An 18,416-nucleotide genomic window follows, 5' to 3' on the forward strand; every position below is an offset into this window, starting at 1 on the left:
TATTGCTGATCAGGAAGATGAGGGTGTTGTTTATACGGGTGAAGTTGTATTGCTGTCCCGAGGTGTCCTCCATCGGCCACGGACGTGGTCGGCCGGTTTCAAAAACAGTGCGGTCCTGGTGCAGCCAGGACAAATCGCGCCCGTCACTGCCATCCGAGACTTCGCACCGGAAGGTCACATTGTCCCCAGTCGCGGCCGGTAAATTATGCTATCCGTCACGAAATCACTAGGGGCCAGCCGCGTCAGAATGATCCGGTCATCCTGCCGATTTTTCTGCCACGCTTCCGCCAACATTTCGTTCACTATCAAGCTTTATACGTGAGCCAGTTATTCAGGATGCATCAGTATGAAAACACTCGGAGTATTATTATGATCGGACAATCAGGATCTGACAATAATGCTTGTACAATGTAATCAAACTTATCTTGAGTACTTGTACACGTTGCGATGAAGGCTGTATAATTATAATGAAGATAGTAATAAAGCCTAATAAGAGGATTTCCAAATACTGCAATGAGATTGAACGACTCAGAACAGATTCAGCAGTTACCATATATAAGTATTGTACTTACGTTACTCACAGTCTGGAATCTGGATACTCCGAGTTGGACGCCGGCCGCTGAGGTTGAGTCGGACATCCCGCACACAGGTGCAGCTGCAACAGTATTAAAAACCTGCATGTTGGCCACATGCCTCTCAGGCTGCCCATCGTCCTCCAACTACTCGCCGGCAACGTTGCTCGCTGGCAGTAAGATGATTACCATATTCCTACGCCAGAAAAAAAATTTTATAAGCCGACTCACAGACCGAATTGCAGTATAGGTAAAATAGTGTTGCAATCTGGACACCACCGCAATCTCTCAGCAACCACTGCTGCTGGTTTTTATAGCTGACTGTGCATGCGGCATTCGACATTTGTTACTGTGTTACTACTAAGGAACAAAGTTTGAAATGACCGATGGGCTTGAGGAACGATCTGATGGAAATTTTGACCGGCCTACAACCCCACCGCAACACTGAGGAGATTCTAAGTTTCAAGATGTCATTTATTCAATGAAAATTGGCTAGGGGAACAGAAGTTAACCGGTGAAAACCAAAATCTTGGCACGGATAAACATTACTCGTATATTTATATTACAATGATGATTTGTAGCGCCAGATAAAACAATCGATAACTGTAAAGCCGGCAACGCAAACAAGAAATCACCAACTGTACTATTAACTGCCAATCTTGTGGTACGCTAAATCACCGCCTCTGTCGTAGGCGGTCGGCTTCTTCTCCTTCCATCGTTTTTCCCTATCCCAATTTTCCGAACCCGGAATGAAGAATTTCTTCAGTTCGCCTCCCTCGCGTGTAGGATTAGCTGCGCCGTCGCTGGACCAATGATTGAGCAGACTGCCATCCTTGCTTCCTTTGAACCACACTTTCCGCATGTACGGTTCTTTATCGGATGTCAGCATGACATATCTTTCCAGTTCGGGTCGATTGACCGCTCGGAAGTAATTGTCACGATAGTACTTGGAGGGAACAAACTCCCCGTTGCGCTTCAGCAGCATGCCCTTGTAATTCTCCTCCGTCGGCACACTCTTCGGGTCGGGAATCACGAAGGGCTTCATGCGGATCAGATGCTTCACCATCCACAGCTTCGCGTTTGTAGCCGGCGTGTTTTTGATGAGAACCATCTCGTTCATGGGTCGGTCGAGCTGCAGATCGACCATGATTTTCTTTTCATACTTTTGACGGCCGGCCATGGTTTTCACTCTCCATACCACGTGCAGTTTCGCCGGATCGAAATCCAAGTGACTTTCCCGAAATTCCGCAAACCTACAACGAAGGAAAATAATTCATTGACTGTGAAGTTTTCAAAGTCGTATTTCGTACAGTGACATCTAGACCATAATTTTTGATGAGTTTCATATCACATTTGATTGCCCAATAATTATTACTACCCGGTAGTATGTACTACTACGTACGTATTCTGTCGCATTGCATTAATCCACAGTTTCATTAATACAAAGCGTATCAGAAAAACAATCAATATCTCAAACAAAAAAGCATAATATAGCCTTTGTCCTCAGAATTCAAATCACGTTAACCAGAATTTTAATATTTTTGCTTTTTTCCACCTTTCAACTGGTACTATTACCGTACATCGCGTACGCAATGTCATTGCGTACAAAGAACCCTGTCGCGCAACATATAGATATACTGTAGGCTGTCAAAAATGTGACGGTGTTGCGGTTTACCATCAGTTATGCTATTTCGTAACGCTGTTGTATAGACGGTGATTCTTTTGCCTACCGAGCAAATTCCGGAACCTTGGCCATCCGATTGCCAGCCTCGTGAACACTGACAGATCCATCCTCCGCATACACTGCGGCTTCTCCTCGATCACTCGCACCGCCGCGGGTTTGAATAGCATCTGTTGGTGCGGAGGCATCGGACAATTTTTTCGGTTCACCAGTGGATTCTTCATTTAGTGCTTCCGGCGGTGGAATCATATTAGGCAAAGAGCGCCGAGCACGACCGTCTTGATCGAAGAGATGCGGTCTCCGTTCGCGGGAGATCTTAATAACATCTGGCATGACCACACTCATCGCCTTGATTCCTGTATGATTCGGCTCCTTAATGGTTTTACTGCGGATCCAGTGGGCATCGCCTCGTTTATTCGGTGGCAGATGGTCCCTAGAGGCAGGTCTCGGGAATCGTTTAGTGCGATTATTATAACGCACGCTGCTGTGAGCAGCGGACCTGCTTCCCAGGAGAACACGCTGGGCGCACTGGAGTGCCAGCATTGTTGTGCGATTTTAGTGTTCACGCAAAAACAAGACCCACCAATCAAACCAAACGGTTTACAAACCCGGAGACAGTTTTAAAAGAAAACATAGGTATTATTGCACCGCGTACGGTTGGAAAGAGAACAGACAATCACAAATGACAATCCCAAAAAAAGGAGGAAACTATGTAAGTAAAGTAAACTGTAAACAAATTCGGATTTCTAAATTGTAAAACCAGAAAAGCTGCAACGAAAATCCAATGCATGCCAAGGAAAGCAACTGGTTTATTAAAACGTCAGTAACTGCCACATCGTGCAGTTTGCATGTACCTTAGGAGTTTTGATTTTTGATTCCACTTCCCAGGCTCTGTTTACCATTTTCAGCTGTTTTTGAAAAAAGTTGTTGTCATGTTTTCTTTCTGTACGGTGTTTTGCAGTTGCTACCTTTGGTTTCAATTATTTTTGCGTAAAACTCATTGCAGAGCGGTATCCGTTTTAATATTTTCTGCACTCCGAATATCCGTTCACAGTGACATAATTAACCAATGCCGCTAGCAGCGCTATCCAAAACCGCTGGCCCATCCATTTCACTCCTGCCTAAACTGCATTGCTATCAATATCACTCTGACAACCAGGCAGATTATCCTAAAACAAAAACGTGGACGGCACCGGTATACCGCATGTGTCTACGGAAATTGCATTACGTGCAAGGCCAGTCGCCAGAGCCAAAAATCCGGGAATATTTCTACTACATAGATCACCAGGGACAGGTACGAATACGATTGCGCTTTGGGTTCTGCAGCATTTAAGATTTGACAGCTTATATAGTTTACCATTTGTGAGTTTTAAGAAATTTGGCTTAACAATTCTCCGGACTGCAGAGTTTATTTTATTTATTTTTCGATTGCGGAGTTGCGGACGGGGAATTGCGATTTATTTTTCTCCGGACTGCGGAGTTTTGGTTTTGCGCATTAGTTTTCTCATGCATAATTCATGATAATTGCATTTTGCAGTTTTAAGCTTAAAACTGTGATGACCGTCCTATCGTGTACACGCACGATAGCATTTTATCTTAAGATAAAATGCTATCGCTAACCCTTGCTGTAAAAAACCACGCATCTCGATAACATTATTAATTTTGCAGTACTCGGAAGTGCATTAAATATGTTTAAATAGTGGTGGAAGTGCATTAAATATGTTTAAATAGTGGTGGCTTTGCGCTGTTGTTGTAGTTATTCCTGGACGATGCCAAAATTAAAAATTTCACTTCATGTTTTAAAGAGAAAAAATTCCTCCATTTCTTCACATCGCGCTTAAAAGTAAACACCTTTGCTCCGGAGCGCTATCCGGAGTTTCCCTATCTCTCGCCGTGTGGTCGCGAAAGGAATTTCGTGCGCTGTGATGACCGTCCTATCGTGTACACGCACTTAATAGAAAAAGATGGACAGCAGCGCTTGAGTTATAACGGTGGAGGGGATTTGCTATCACTTGAATTCATTCCGGAATTGCTGTCGATGGATCCCACTTCCGGGCGTGTGTATTACCCTTCACCGCCTGAGCAAGCGGAACTGGGAAGAGCATTAATTAAATCTTCGTTAGCAATTGAGTTTAGCAAAGGTTTTGTGTTTGAGAGCGGCGACGAAAGTAGACCGCCGAAATGGTTTAACTGGCTCGGGCAAAAACATACACTGAAAAATACTGACTAAAGTTCCGGCACGCGGTGTAGATGTATGTTTGTATATAAAAAATTATTAAATGCTGCATATATAGAATATGTGTATTACATAATTAAATTAATCTAAATTTTATGTGATAAAAAATGATTATTGCAGCTGTGATGCGATAAAAAAATTAAAGAGAACAACAAAATTGTTGAAAAACAAAAGAATATCGGCGATATACTACGATATAAGAATTAAATATAGATATGTATATCATAATTATACTACATACATATACTGCATAATAGTTGCATTAAATTTTTATTATGTAAAATTACATACAGCTTCACCAAACATTTCCAAACAGCTTCGGAAACAACCACTCAGTAAGCATTTGCTGTACTTCTATACAAGTCTGCATTTACTGTATACTAGTACACTTTTCCTACCTGTATCAATCGCTTCAGGTTACGCAACAGACCTGAGAAATCGTGTTTGCAGGGCAGTGCGTTTTGTACTGTGCCAGTCATGTTGTGCATACTGCATACCGGTCTGTTCTTTGTTTGTTTTTGCGTTTGTACAGCGGAATGGTAGCGATTATTGCTTAATCATGAGAAAGCTCCGACGATTGTTATATATGCAGCATAATCGCGTGATAGAATTTCACCGTTTGAAACGTGCGCGGGAGCGTGTTCGCGGCCCAACTCGCAGCTGATCGACTTGATTCGAAGTTTTAGGTATCGGATTTGTGGCTAAAGTTAGAGCTGCTGCTGCTTTCCACGTTAAAGTTGGAGCTGCTGCAATTATGAATGGCACAGACGGGATCCCCGAACTGCATTTCAATCGCGCAGAGGAATTCCCACAACTGGACGGTGAGATAAAAAACTGCGTTTTGCAGATCGACGCAGTAACACAACTACATTCAAGAGCAGATTTTGTGCATGCTTTTGATGCTTTGAATTTATGACGCGTATAATGCAGACGCAATAGCATTTTGTGGCATTTGTTAGAAAATGTCTACCTGGATCATGCCGGAGCCACTTTGTTTGCCAAAAGCCAGATGGAAGGCTGGATGGCGGAGATGTGCTCCCCGGGAAATTTGCTGAGTAATCCGCACAGTCGTCATGCTGCGAGTTTGCATACTTCAGCTCAGATCGGCGTACTGCGTCGCAAGTAAGTGGCTGCTATAATAATTATCAGTGTTCTTTTCTTTTTTATATTCGCTGCTTAGGAGCCGGAAAGTATTATCTCGTGCGCAACCTTGAACAATGGACGATTTCATTGTTCCACGGAAAAAAAGCATTTTGTTGACGGTGATTTTGTGGTTGCAGAATCTTGGCGCATTTCAAGACGGATGCCTCGAGTTATTCCGTGATATTTACTAGTGGGGCTACCGCATCCTTAAAACTTGTCGCGGAAAATTTTGCTTTTGGGCAAAATGGAATTTTCGGTCATCTGCGCGAAATCCACACTTCCGTTCTCGGAATGCGGGAATTAGCGCATTCACGAGGAGCGAACGTCACCTGCATCACAGATGGTAAATTATTTTTATGTGATTAAATTTTATCGTTACTTGCAGAGAAACGCTGCACACACTTATATTCAGTATGGCTATATGCACATAGAAAAGCACTACTGCAAGAGCTTTGTGTTCAGTGTACAAGTACATTGTATATATAACAGTATAAGCGTTTTTGTCGCAGATAATATTGCCGCTCTTTGCGAAATGCGGGATAATGCGAAGGAAGATGGTGGAAAGCTTTTTGCATATCCTGGACAGTGCAATTTCTCCGGTCGACGATATCCTCTAGAATGGATCGAACGTCTGCAGAAGAATAACTGGAGAATTCTTCTGGATGCGGCTGCGCTAGTTTCTACCGGGATTCTCGATTTATCTCGTTATGAGCCAGATTTCGTTGTTCTCTCCTTTTATAAGATATTTGGATATCCTACGGGACTGGGAGCGTTACTGGTACATAAAAAAGCTGAATCTTCGTTATTGAAGACGTACTTTGGTGGTGGAACGGTGGATATTGCGGTTAGCGAGGAACGATTTCATGTTTCGCGATCGGAAATTCATCAGAGGTAGAGAAACTCCGAGTCTTTGCTAGTTGAATCAGTTTGCAACGTTTCCACAATTGTATCTTCGTCGAGTGTTTTTTCTTCAATTTCGCACAAGCGCAAATTGTGTTTGCCGTTTGGTATTTTATGTAATATAGCACACATTTATATAAGAGTATTATATGCAGCGCAGTGTTAATTACAGGCATGGTATACATGTTAATTACATGCATGAAGTTGGTTTTCGTAGATTTGAGGATGGCACTATCAATTTCCTCGATATTCTTTCCCTTAAGCACGGCTTTGACGCTCTGGAAAAGCTTGGCGGTGGCATGATTTCCATTTCGAGCTATACTTTCTCTTTGACGAAATACGCATACAAATGCCTAAACGATTTACGGCATTATAGCGACAAACCTGTGTGCGAAATTTACGTAAACGGTGATTTCAATGATCAGGCGGTGCAAGGCCCGATCGTGACGTTCAATCTGAAAACGGCCAGCGGGGCGTATGTTGGATTTATGGAAGTGGAAAAGGTTATGGAATCATTTAAGATCCAGCTGCGCACTGGATGTTTTTGCAATACCGGCGCATGCCAGAAATACTTGGGATTGACAACAGCGGATATTAAAGCAAACTATCAAGTAATTCCTGCTTGGCCATACTGAATCTGAAGTGTTACAATGTTGCTATATTTCTGCATATTTTGCATGTAGGCAGGCCATGTTTGCGGTGATAGTGTGGATCTCGTCAATGGCCGTCCAACCGGCGCTGTCCGGATATCATTCGGCTATATGTCAAATGTGGATGATGTCAATCGTTTTATCCAAGTTATCTATGATGTTTTTAAGGAAAAGAACACGCAGTTACGACCGGTTTTTAACGCATTGGATCAGCAGAATCGAAGGATATCGGCAATGTTTATGTATCCCATTAAATCGTGCAAAGCTGCCTCCGTAAGTCTAATATTGTGCCGCTGTTCGTGAATGGCGCAAAATACAGTGTTACTTACCGATAGATTTCCAAATGGCCGATTGGCGAAGAGGGTTTTGTGCTGGACCGGAAGTTCTACATTCAGAACTCCAGCGGCACATGCATGACGTTGAAGCACAATTCCAGACTCGCACAAATATCGGCTCATATTGATCTGGACGATGGAAAAATTATCTTATCGGCTCCGGGTTGGTATTGAGTAAATTATCATTACTGGATTATCCAGAATTTCTTAATAAACATGGAATGGGATATCAGGGATCGATGATTTGGATTTGACTGCCAAATTAACCAATGGAAACCGTGAGAAATTTTGGAATTTTCAGTTGCCGAATGGACATCATGATAACGGAATCGTGGATGGACGCGTGTGCGGTCAAAAGTACTAGGATGCTTCAGAATGCAATAAAAATAACTGAAATGGTATACTCAGTAGTAGTCAGTACGCTGTTGTTTCAGAGTTCAAGCTTATGACTGCGGTCCAGATGTCTCGCCATGGTTGTCCTCTGTTTTATGCGACGACACTTACAAACTGATGCGTTATCACGCCAGGAATGGGTCGGTATCGAGTTCCCACTCGGCAGCAAATAGCGCACCCTTCCTGGTTGTCTGCACCGCCAGTCTCGACCATTTGTTTAGACTGATTCCAATGCCGCACGAATTTAGCCGCGATGATCTGCTAGAACGGATGCGTGCGAATTTGGTTATACAGACCACCGAGCCGTTTGAGGAGGATGAATGGAGGCGGATACGCATGGGAAATGTCGAGATGGAGGTGGTGGAGAAGTGCTCACGCTGTCAAATGGTCAGTGTGGATCCAGTCAGTGGAAAACGAACGCCGGAACCGCTGCAGAGCTTAATTAAACTGAGAGGAAAAGAGGTGAGGACAACCTTCATTTCCTGTGTTTGGAATTGGACGTTTAATAATCATGTTTTGGATTACAGATGTGTTTTGGTATTCTTGTCCGTCCGGTTGGAGTGCATCAAGCCGATGTGTCACAATGGAGAGATTCCCCATTTCTATCCGTCAACGATACCGTCAGTGTGATAGCTTAATAATTTCCGCTGTGCTGTGATCAGAGTTGTCATTGGCAGTCGTTTTGCTGGGCGCAGCTTGACAGTTTTTAATTTTAAAAAAGTTTGATGTTCAACTTATCGCAGTCCGGTGACATCCCGTGTGATACTGGATTTTCTCTTGTAAATTATGTAGTCTGTATTCCACGTGTTAATGCCTCAAGAATAACATACAACTTTATCGTAATTATTATTATCACTTTTCCCATAATTACCAAAACTAGAAACCATGTACGCTTTGCAGTAAATGTCCCAGTCAGTTCCAGACAGATGTTACTTAACATAAGTAAACCACCATGCCGCAATTCAATCTCCAAAAATTGCAAACAACGTTTAAAATAGCGTAGCCGGAATCTGTTATAACAAGATTTTTATCTGTGTAGTACGACAATGTTATGGTATCCATCAGGATCCAAAAGTGAAAGAACATGTCAACAAGTCTACAATTTCATTCCCAGTTTTCTTCCTCAGCCATTTCCGCATCCCCCTCCGTCGGCTGCTCTCCATCCTTCGCTTCCGTGGTCTGTTCTCCGTTCATCTCCTGATCCACCAGTTCGGGTGAATCCTTTGCCGGTTCTTCCTGCCTTTCCTCCGTCTGTGGTACTTCCGCTTCTGCACTGGTAGCTACGTCCTCTTCAGATGTTTCCGTCTTCACAGCTGTCTCGGTCTCATGACTTTCATCGCCTTCCTTCGGTTGCTCGGTTTCAGCATTCGTTGCTGTCGTCTCTTCTGGGTTTTGGTTGGGCTGATGGATTTTACGAATTTTCTGTCGCAGATCCGTAATGGGCTCACCCTTGTCGTCCAGTTCAACTTCCTGCCATTTGCGCTTGCCGCGCTCAAAGCGCCGCGGCTGATTTGGACCGCCTTCGCCGCCGAGCATACGGTTCTGTACCATCTTCCCGAAGCCACCGCGGCCGGCGTCGTAATCCACACGGAACTCATCTCGGACCTATATGTACAACAAGACCAGTCAGTACGGATTTCACGGAGCAACCCCGTCGCTGATTTGCATGACATTCCAAATTATAGCAATAAAATATACAAGTCATAAAAACAAACGAAAACATTAAGTCGGAATTCAGCACCACTAGAATGCACGAGGAAAGTCCGGAAAGCCTTGTAACATTCAAGTAGAAATGCGAAAACATGAAAATCTCCATTGCGCTGATCTATATACTGGTGAGCTACACTTGCAAAAATAAATTACAACAAAACCATAAAAACGATTCAATGGAAGCATGCATGAGAAAGCATTTCAAAATTCAAGTAGAAATGAAAAAGAAAAAACATTCGATATTGTTTTACGATTACAATAGTTTCGCATTAGTATGGAAAGTACGATTTATTGTGCCATCATCTAACAGTCGAGTGGAGCGAAACACAAGTCGATCTAAGTAAGTACTGTATATAACAACAATAGGTACAGTTTCGGCAAAATCGGCCTACCTGACCGCCATGACGTCCACGGCCGTATTGTCGACCCTCCACGAAACCCGCATCCCAGTCACACCGCACGATTCTCTCATCTAAGCGAGTGCCCGACACAAAACGCATTGCATCCTCCGCATCGTCTCGTGAATAAAACCTAAAATAAAAAAAATACAGAAACAACTAAACTGCGCGCTGAGCGAATTGTCGAAGGGTCCGAAAAGCATGAATACGAATCAGCTGCAGCGCCCGCAGCATGCCACCTACTCGACAAAGCAGAAACCACAGGGGGTTTTCGTGTTCCTGTCCAGTCCCATGACGACACGCTTAACATCGCCTGCTTTGGAGAACAAATGGTAGATCTGGTCTTCTGCTGTGAAGAAGGAAAGATTGCCAATGTACAAAGTGGAGCTGGTTTTCAGCTTTTCTTCCTGTTCTTTCAGAGATCCCTGTCGAAGAACAACCGATTATATAATACATTAGTACCACGAAAAAGCAAACATCGCTTGCAAAGAACAGACCGGCAGAAATGTGCAAACGTTTTAATACGATGCAATAATACGTTTTAATACGATCTTCAGACTTAACGAACTACATGTACTCGATCACAGGCAAACAGCAAACTACCATCTACAACTCTAACAACGATAAGTACTTTAACTAGTTTTACCTGAAACTGCTGATCCCGGTAGGAGCTCAGCCCGGTTGGACCACGTCTTTGATTTGGATTCATTTTAACACAGCGGGTTTACGAAAAGAATGGAGATAGAACGATGAAACGAAAGCTTTAAAAGAAACTCAGCAGCTCTTGCTGAGTCCTGCGACCTGCAGTCTAGCTTTTCAGCCAGCGCAAGCGAGTTACAGATGCCATAAACTGGAGAGTGCAGCTCTTTCTTCCATAACGCACAAAGCTGATTCAAATCATATACCAGCAGAACAATTTGAAAGATCTTTGCTGTAAAATTTATATAAAGAATATCTATACTTCAATACAAAAGAATACCGTACACACTTCAATGCAGGTCTTTGAAGTGGAGATGAAAGAATAAAGTTATAGAGAACACGACTTACACGAGTCACCAGGCCAAACAAATGAATTAGAGCTGGGCGCAGGGCAGGGATCCTGTCCTGAACCTGCAGGATCCTGTCCCTGCAGGACAGTTTCAGGGTAAAATGCTGACCTGAAATTTGGCTCAGGTTCAGGTTCAGGGCAGTTGAACTCCCTGAAAGTTCAGGGACAGGGCGTACCTTAGTCCTGCAGGAACCTGAATTTTTAAGAAAATTAAGGTTATCGAAATTTCACAAAGTTTCGAAAGGGAAACCTGGCGCCCGTAAGTTGACAACTGCGGGTGATGGCCCCAAAGTGCATCACGCGCTAAAAGCGCATAAAAAACTCGCTACCTTATTACGCTACTCTAAGAAATGCGAGCTTAGCTCGTTTCGCTACTGGCTACATATCGCTTTTGAAATGTGCCGATACGGAAAAAATTATACAACTACAATTTAACTTATTTAACTTAAACAGGCTCAGGATTTCAGGTCAGGCTCAGGGTGAATAGTTTCAGGCTCAGGACAGGTTCAGGTAATTCAGCACGGTGAGTTTCAGGGACAGGACAGGTTCAGGGAGGGAAAAATTGAAAAATTACAGGTTCAGGGCAATCTAGCCGTCCTGTTCCCAGCCCTAAAATGAATTTCCTGTCGACAATAGATGAAAATTTAGTCGTTCGGGTAACCGCCCAGAGAGTAGTGACAAGAACAACCGTTTGCGGTTCGCATCTCAAAGCCTGTGCTACTGCGCCACTCGTTTTGCACATTTTGCACTCTCATCCGGCGCCCAAAGCCAGAAGCAAGAAAGCTATTGGAAAAGTTAAAAAAATCTGCTGCTGTTAAATTTTGTAATTTGCTTTCTGTTTTTACAACAGAATATAATTTTAAGGATAATTGGGATTTGGGGAGACTGGATTTTTAATTGTTAGTTATAGATCCTTAGAGTTAAGTTGCTGATGTTGATTAGCGTAACTGTTCTTAAACACCGTTTATCAAATCCTACAAATTTGATCTGAAAATGAATCCGGATAATCTGTTGACGATCCAGGGAGAACGCATCTCGGGAAACACAGTGAGATCTCAAAATGGTATGTGCGCCAGATTGATTGATTGACTGACGGGAGTAATCTAATATCCCGTTTTCCAGTGATGGCCGTGAACGCCATTGCCAATATCGTCAAGAGCTCCCTGGGACCTGTGGGCCTCGACAAGATGTTGGTCGACGATATTGGGGTACCTTCGCTTTCTTACGGTCATAAATGAATCCAGGGTTTAAGAGAATATCTTAACAGGATGTTACGATAACGAACGACGGAGCCACGATTCTGAAGCTGTTGGAAGTTGAACATCCCGCTGCGAAGATCTTGTGCGAGTTGGCTGATCTGCAGGATAAAGAAGTTGGCGATGGAACTACATCGGTGGTACGTTGATTGAACATTTTGTGGTAGTCACATTGATCCGTCGTATTAAGTTTATATGCCTAACGATACAAGCAGCTAATTTGAATTGGATTGGTAGGTAATCCTAGCGGCGGAGTTGTTAGCCAATGCTGACGAATTAGTGAAACAAAAAATCCATCCAACTTCGATCATCAGTGGTTATCTTTTGGCTTGCAAGTGAGTTTTCGTGCACTGCGGCTGGAATTAAATCATGATACCAAATACTGGCCCTTGAAAAATTAAACAGAAAATAATAAGAAAGATGCGAATAAATTAAAAATTAAATAAAAAACTGAGAAAGAAAAAACAAATTTACTGGATTTAATAATTTAATTTAGGTATAAAAATATGTGTAATAAATTGATATAATTGTTCGCAGGGAAGCAGTGAAATACATCCAAGAGCATTTGATTGTTCCCACGGATGATCTTGGACGGGACACGCTACTCAGTGTGGCGAAAACCAGCATGTCATCCAAACTGATCGGCCCGTACGTTTATACGTTTAGCTTCGATTACGCTGGATGTATACATCACATTGCACATAAATTTCGCAGAGATTCGGAATTCTTCTCCAACATGGTAGTAGACGCTGCCACGGCGGTGCGCTACACGGACAGCAAAGGCGGTTTCCGAGTGCCCATCAAATCCGTCAACATTCTGAAGGCGCACGGCCGCAGTAGTCGAGAAAGCATTTTGGTGCCGGGTTATGCGCTCAACTGCACCATCGCCTCGCAGCAGATGCCCAGGAAGATCACCGGAGCCAAGATTGCCTGTCTGGATTTCAGTCTGCAGAAAGCGAAACTGATGTTCGGTATTCAGGTGTTGGTGACGGATCCGGCTAAACTTGAGGATATTCGTAAACGGTGAGCGGTGCGCACCATCAGATTTTAAGTTTTTCTTCATGGCAGTGATATGTTGCAGGGAGTTGGATATTACTAAGGAGCGTATTCAGAAAATTTTGAATGCGGGCGCTAATGTTATCTTAACTACCGGCGGCATTGACGATCTGTGCCTGAAGTATTTTGTGGAGAACGGAGCTATGGGTGTGCGACGCGTTAAGCCATCGGATATGAAGGCCATCGCTAAAGCAACCGGAGGTAATTTTGGCATTGCGAATGTTTTTACTTCATGTGTATGGATGGTTGTACGGATCTCTCAGCGTTATTCGCCAACAGCCAATGCACACATCAGTATGCTTGTGCAAATGTAAACTGATTACGGTTTGATTGATTCTGTAGCCACATTCGTGATGAATCTGGCCAATATGGAAGGCGAGGAGAGCTTCGAGGCTTCCTTCCTGGGTCAGGCCGATGAAGTTGTCCAGGAGCGTATCTGCGACGATGAGCTGATCCTGATCAAAGGCACCAAAGCCCGCAAAGCGGCCAGCATCATCCTGCGCGGTGCCAACGACTACTTTGTCGACGAGATGGAACGATCGGTGCATGATTCGTTGTGCGTCGTGAAGCGCGTCATGGAATCCAAAACAGTGGTGGTGGGTGGAGGTGCCGTGGAGACCGCGCTGTCCATCTTCCTAGAGAATTTCGCCACTACGCTGGTATTCACGCTGGAGAGTTTGTTGTTGTAAAGTTGTTGTTTATGCTCGTATCCTTGCAGAGCTCGCGAGAGCAGCTGGCTATTGGAGAATTTGCGCGTTCTTTACTGGTTATTCCCAAGACGTTAGCGGTCAACGCCGCGCAGGACGCCACGGAATTGGTGGCCAAGCTACGCGCCTTCCACAACAGTGCGCAGACCAAAACGGAGCACGAATATCTCAAATGGTATTTATTCAGTTTTATTTCCTTTGCTTGCTTCACGTAACCGGTTTTTCATCGCGCTGTTAATTATTCCTATGTGCACAATGTACAATACATTATTTTAAGCGAAATACCTATTTGCACCATTTTTAATGCGCGTGGTGCTGCCTTTTTGGAAGTGTATCCGCGAGTGATTCAGTTTGCAAGAGTCATCATCGCGGGGATTAAATTTTTTTACCGATTCAGCGCATAATTTGTTATTCTAGTTATATTCATTCGTCGTATGTACAGTACAAATGGTACATTGTCAGGTTTATATGCTGTTGATTAATGAGTGGGTTATTCACAGCGATAGTTCTACGTATACGCGTAGTTCTGCGATTTTTGACTTACGAATTTTCGTTTCTTATCAGGTACGGTCTTGATCTGGTAAACGGTGAAGTGCGCGACAACAAGAAAGCCGGCGTTTTGGAACCGACCATGTCGAAAGTGAAAAGCCTCAAGTTCGCTACGGAAGCAGCTATCACCATCTTACGAATTGACGACATGATCAAACTGATTGACGATCCTCCGCGTGGCCGCGACGATGAGTGTTGTGATTAGTCAACCAAGACAATACAGTTTTTGAAATTTATGTGTTCCTTTTCTATGGTTAATTAACTGCTACGAGCTTGTTGTCGTAGTTTTATTTGTTGAAATCTTGTGCGAAACTCATGGTTAACTGGTTGTCTTTTGCATTAATGTCTGCAGTCAGATTTTCGATTAAATCATTACTCTTAAACAGTAAAAGGGGAAACGCTTCATTGCGACCGAGTAATTATTTTGGAATCAAGAGATATTACACCTGCACACCGTGTAATGTGCATAAAGATCTCAAAAAATCGACGTTAACCTGAAAAGTTTTAAGTACTTTTGCTAACTGTACAGTACAACGATGAGCAAAATTTTAAATAAGTAAAATGATTTATACTGAATTAAGTTTGTTATCGGTATGGGGACTTGTGGTTACAAATAAGTATTGCTATCGTTCATCTCCACAAACTCTAACACAATTCGAGTTATTTCGAGGAAACTTAACCACAGGAAATTGAAGTTTTAGCAAGGCTCTTCAGACTTCTTGCTTTTTTGCAGCCAAGATGATAACGCTTCGTTTTATTGGCTTTCAACACAGCGTTAGTTCATATCACAGATGAATGTATCAAAAACTCTTAATACTCATAATATCACATTAAAACAGCAGTCTGAATTGTGTTAAAAACTATGTACAATGACGACCGCAGCTGTACAATAAGCAATAAATCACAACTGTTCACAAAACGGCGGCGCCTGGATAAAGAAACGCCGCGAAAAAATACAGAAAATTTATATAAAACACGTATATTTTAATAACTGCACGTTTTCCAAAATGTACAGGAAAACAACAAAATTACCCATTCCTGCAACACTTCCTACTTCTTTTCCTCCTTTCCTGCAGTACGGCACCATCTCCATCACATCCGCCCATCTACTTGCGGACCGCGTTGCGGTGCATCATCGCGCACAACGCCAACCCAACGCCGAGCAACCCCCAGGCCAGCTTCTTCTTCGATCGTTCCTCGTCGAGCTCCTTGGCCAACTCAGATGCCCGCGTCTCGAGCAGTTGCACACGAGCTCCCAATGGCTCCATGTCAGCTAATTTCTTCTGCAACTCAGCGATGTTCCCTCGCAGAACTTCTTCTCCTCTGGCATGCTCCTCGAGATCCTGAGCCTTTTCGCGGTCACGCAGTGCAATGATATCTTGCAGTGCAGTAACGTCTCGCAACAGATCGCCCTGACGCTGAGCATACCCCGCAATCTGATCCTCTAGCAAGCGCTCTTTGCTGGATTTTCCGCCAGAAGGATAGGCAAAACTAACTTCGACTACTGAGCTGTTAATACTGCGGACATCCAAATCTAAGCCTTCGTCGACGCTATCCTTCCATCCCGATCCTGATTCCAACGCAGCCGGACGAGGACGATCAGCGCGAGCATTCTTGCCTGAAAAATCATGCCATTATAAGGAGCGAAAACATTATCAACGTCGTCGCGTACACGTGTTTATTTTTTAAAATACGACAAAGAACAAATCATGAAATTATTTAAATGAAAATTCATGCAACTATGAAGTTAGTTAAACAAAAATCCATGAAATTATTTAAATTTTAACGATGCAAATATCCAGAATGTATGTATCAAAATACCATTCAACTGAACATTTCACGAGGTATTTGCTATTTAAATCGCATTTACGAACCACCTGAATTACACTCTTATCGGTACTGGTAAAGAAGTCACCGATGTTTTTAAGCGGAACCACAAGTTAACAACGATGTAGAAACTCACGCGTATAGGCATAACCATCATCAGTCTTCGAGGACGGCAGCACGCACTCGCACGAGCGGGACCGTGGAGATCCATTCAATAGTCCAGAGTTCTTTCGGGATGGCTTTGGCGGCATGTTGGATGTGCCCCCCACATTGTACGCTCCTGGCCCGGGAACGCCGTTTCTCGCGTCTAACCAAACACGTAAAATGAGGAATAATTTATAATACTCGACATATTTCGGTTGTGCAACTTGTGCTTCAGCATCTCACAAACCCAGTCTACGGCTTTCGTTGACGGTTACGTACGCGGCTTACCAAAGATGCTCTTGTTCACAGCCTTCGGAAATGTAGCCATTCTGGTAATAACAGGAAGGAAGGAAGGAAATCAATTAAGGCCGTAAAAGGAAAACGCTAAAAGCCTAAACAGGAAGGATTCGACTTCAGTGTTGGCACTGGTCACTGGTGTACTTGGTGTTTTCTACTACGGTGTGCTTAGCCACAGCCTTCGGAAAGGAGCAAAGGTCTGGATTTCTCGGATATAATCAAAAGTTGCAAATGAAAGCTGGCAAATGGAAATTAAAAGTTATTTGAAAGTTAAAAACCTGATGAAAGTATATACACTCAGACTGACTCAGTGAGTCGGAGAATTCAAAATACACTACGTGGCCCAATCTCGTTTCACTCGATTGTATAGCGGCAGGTTCATAAAAAAAAACAATAATATCTATATAAATAATTTAAGAGTATCGTATGTTGTAACTGTGTGTACTACTGAGCCCAACTAAATCTAACTGCAGCCTCCAGGAGGTTTATAATTTTGATTTCTAACAGCACGATTTCTAACAGAATTCTGTAGTATCGACTGAAAGTAGTCAAGTTTTTGCTATACATACAGAATTCCAGATGAGAATGAAAATTATATGTTCATTGTTGAATTATTTTCAAATAAAGCTCCTTATCCAGGATGAAACGGTCGGTCTGTTTAGTGGCAGTGATAACACCAATGCCGGCAATGGCTTTATAAAAATAGGACGTTTAATTTGATGGCTTTGAAATTGAAACTTTTGTTATCGAAAATAATATAGTACATGAATAGGAGCATAGTACATGAACATTATAATACATAAACAGGAAAATAGTATAGTACAAAATTTTTGGGTAAAAATAATTAGCCACACTTTTGTTACCTAATCTTTTCCTATACAAAAATTGTCCTTTTTGAGAACATTATTGATTTTCCGTTTTAACTAATCTCGTTGATAGAGGTTTAGAGCTCGAAAAACGTAGGGGCAATCTTTTTGAAGCCTATTGTCTGCACTTTAAAGACGTAATTTAAAATATTTTTCAGGTGAAATATTATAAAACCGATCACCTGGTAAACCGCCATAACAAAGATAAGCTCTTTTTTCTAGTCCAGGGTCTTAGTTCCAGACCCAGAATAAATTACCATCATAATTTATTTTGGGTCTGGAAAACACGTTCATAACCCTGTGTGCACTTAAGCGGTATGACATTATTCGTATCTAATAAAGCAGCCCTAATCCATAAAACCGATTTTCATGATGATTTCAGCCTCACTGGTATCTAAATTTTCCAAATCACGAATTTTACAGTTCGCATAAAACACATTATACAAATCAAAATACTTAGCGCTTCATAAACCTATTTACTTCATCATTACTTACTTCAATTATCTTCCTACTCCAATTACCCTCAATTTGCATTTTACGTTTTCTGTATTCACGCATGTATTCACGCATATTTCTTCCGATTAGAATCACCTTCCATTATTTTATTAAGGATAATAATACTTAAAAAAATTTAACGCAGATCTCTGT

General features: G+C 42.6%; 6 protein-coding genes across 6 annotated transcripts; 3 read left to right on the top strand and 3 right to left on the bottom strand.

The window, feature by feature from the left end:
* Nucleotides 1-1,038: 1,038 nt before the first annotated feature.
* Nucleotides 1,039-3,024, bottom strand: LOC129590211 (uncharacterized). Its single transcript, XM_055485315.1, has 2 exons — nt 2,303-3,024; nt 1,039-1,825 (listed from the first exon to the last, which is right to left on the bottom strand). The coding sequence occupies exons 1-2, from the start codon at nt 2,794-2,796 to the stop codon at nt 1,219-1,221; spliced, it is 1,101 nt and encodes a 366-aa protein (XP_055341290.1). The 5' UTR covers nt 2,797-3,024; the 3' UTR covers nt 1,039-1,218.
* Nucleotides 3,025-3,142: 118 nt separating this feature from the next.
* Nucleotides 3,143-4,533, top strand: LOC129590212 (UPF0598 protein CG30010-like). Its single transcript, XM_055485316.1, has 2 exons — nt 3,143-3,547; nt 4,010-4,533. Exons 1-2 carry the CDS (start codon nt 3,323-3,325, stop codon nt 4,481-4,483), a joined length of 699 nt encoding a protein of 232 aa, XP_055341291.1. The 5' UTR covers nt 3,143-3,322; the 3' UTR covers nt 4,484-4,533.
* Nucleotides 4,534-4,934: 401 nt separating this feature from the next.
* On the top strand, nt 4,935-9,384 carry LOC129590176 (molybdenum cofactor sulfurase 3-like). Its single transcript, XM_055485243.1, has 10 exons — nt 4,935-5,310; nt 5,449-5,611; nt 5,770-5,975; nt 6,142-6,523; nt 6,750-7,143; nt 7,216-7,455; nt 7,518-7,680; nt 7,751-7,874; nt 7,952-8,372; nt 8,438-9,384. The coding sequence occupies exons 1-10, from the start codon at nt 5,244-5,246 to the stop codon at nt 8,546-8,548; spliced, it is 2,271 nt and encodes a 756-aa protein (XP_055341218.1). The 5' UTR covers nt 4,935-5,243; the 3' UTR covers nt 8,549-9,384.
* Nucleotides 8,726-11,309, bottom strand: LOC129590177 (uncharacterized). Its single transcript, XM_055485244.1, has 5 exons — nt 11,066-11,309; nt 10,665-10,949; nt 10,262-10,443; nt 10,013-10,151; nt 8,726-9,515 (listed from the first exon to the last, which is right to left on the bottom strand). The coding sequence occupies exons 2-5, from the start codon at nt 10,725-10,727 to the stop codon at nt 9,015-9,017; spliced, it is 885 nt and encodes a 294-aa protein (XP_055341219.1). The 5' UTR covers nt 10,728-10,949; nt 11,066-11,309; the 3' UTR covers nt 8,726-9,014.
* Nucleotides 11,310-11,835: 526 nt separating this feature from the next.
* Nucleotides 11,836-15,030, top strand: LOC129590118 (T-complex protein 1 subunit alpha-like). The gene is made up of 10 exons (XM_055485141.1): nt 11,836-12,129; nt 12,189-12,274; nt 12,334-12,462; nt 12,560-12,657; nt 12,860-12,970; nt 13,037-13,345; nt 13,404-13,579; nt 13,721-14,037; nt 14,097-14,260; nt 14,650-15,030. Exons 1-10 carry the CDS (start codon nt 12,060-12,062, stop codon nt 14,837-14,839), a joined length of 1,650 nt encoding a protein of 549 aa, XP_055341116.1. The 5' UTR covers nt 11,836-12,059; the 3' UTR covers nt 14,840-15,030.
* Nucleotides 15,031-15,368: 338 nt separating this feature from the next.
* Nucleotides 15,369-17,304, bottom strand: LOC129590234 (uncharacterized). The gene is made up of 3 exons (XM_055485354.1): nt 16,894-17,304; nt 16,598-16,768; nt 15,369-16,252 (listed from the first exon to the last, which is right to left on the bottom strand). The coding sequence occupies exons 1-3, from the start codon at nt 16,931-16,933 to the stop codon at nt 15,741-15,743; spliced, it is 723 nt and encodes a 240-aa protein (XP_055341329.1). The 5' UTR covers nt 16,934-17,304; the 3' UTR covers nt 15,369-15,740.
* Between the last annotated feature and the right edge of the window lie 1,112 nt (nt 17,305-18,416).

This window comes from Paramacrobiotus metropolitanus, unplaced genomic scaffold (assembly GCF_019649055.1).
Source record: "Paramacrobiotus metropolitanus isolate TYO unplaced genomic scaffold, Prichtersi_v1.0 Parri_scaffold0000039, whole genome shotgun sequence".
In the NCBI taxonomy this organism is placed as follows: Eukaryota; Metazoa; Tardigrada; class Eutardigrada; order Parachela; family Macrobiotidae; genus Paramacrobiotus; species Paramacrobiotus metropolitanus.

Excerpts from the sequence above, each read along its gene's own strand:
- LOC129590211 (XM_055485315.1), bottom strand. The coding sequence starts at position 2,796 with ATGCTGGCACTCCAGTGCGCCCAGCGTGTTCTCCTGGGAAGCAGGTCC. Across the intron at positions 1,826-2,302 it reads AAGGTTCCGGAATTTGCTCG|GTTTGCGGAATTTCGGGAAA; the intron begins GTAGGCAAAAGA and ends CCTTCGTTGTAG.
- LOC129590212 (XM_055485316.1), top strand. The coding sequence starts at position 3,323 with ATGCCGCTAGCAGCGCTATCCAAAACCGCTGGCCCATCCATTTCACTC. Across the intron at positions 3,548-4,009 it reads ACATAGATCACCAGGGACAG|TTATTCCTGGACGATGCCAA; the intron begins GTACGAATACGA and ends CTGTTGTTGTAG.
- LOC129590176 (XM_055485243.1), top strand. The coding sequence starts at position 5,244 with ATGAATGGCACAGACGGGATCCCCGAACTGCATTTCAATCGCGCAGAG. Across the intron at positions 5,311-5,448 it reads GGAATTCCCACAACTGGACG|AAAATGTCTACCTGGATCAT; the intron begins GTGAGATAAAAA and ends GGCATTTGTTAG. Across the intron at positions 7,144-7,215 it reads ATATTAAAGCAAACTATCAA|GCAGGCCATGTTTGCGGTGA; the intron begins GTAATTCCTGCT and ends TTTTGCATGTAG.
- LOC129590177 (XM_055485244.1), bottom strand. The coding sequence starts at position 10,727 with ATGAATCCAAATCAAAGACGTGGTCCAACCGGGCTGAGCTCCTACCGG. Across the intron at positions 10,152-10,261 it reads TGTGGTTTCTGCTTTGTCGA|GTTTTATTCACGAGACGATG; the intron begins GTAGGTGGCATG and ends TTTTTATTTTAG. Across the intron at positions 9,516-10,012 it reads GTGGACGTCATGGCGGTCAG|GTCCGAGATGAGTTCCGTGT; the intron begins GTAGGCCGATTT and ends TTGTACATATAG.
- LOC129590118 (XM_055485141.1), top strand. The coding sequence starts at position 12,060 with ATGAATCCGGATAATCTGTTGACGATCCAGGGAGAACGCATCTCGGGA. Across the intron at positions 12,971-13,036 it reads TCATCCAAACTGATCGGCCC|AGATTCGGAATTCTTCTCCA; the intron begins GTACGTTTATAC and ends TAAATTTCGCAG. Across the intron at positions 14,038-14,096 it reads AGAATTTCGCCACTACGCTG|AGCTCGCGAGAGCAGCTGGC; the intron begins GTATTCACGCTG and ends GTATCCTTGCAG.
- LOC129590234 (XM_055485354.1), bottom strand. The coding sequence starts at position 16,933 with ATGGCTACATTTCCGAAGGCTGTGAACAAGAGCATCTTTG. Across the intron at positions 16,769-16,893 it reads TGTGAACAAGAGCATCTTTG|ACGCGAGAAACGGCGTTCCC; the intron begins GTAAGCCGCGTA and ends GTGTTTGGTTAG. Across the intron at positions 16,253-16,597 it reads TGATGGTTATGCCTATACGC|GCAAGAATGCTCGCGCTGAT; the intron begins GTGAGTTTCTAC and ends ATGATTTTTCAG.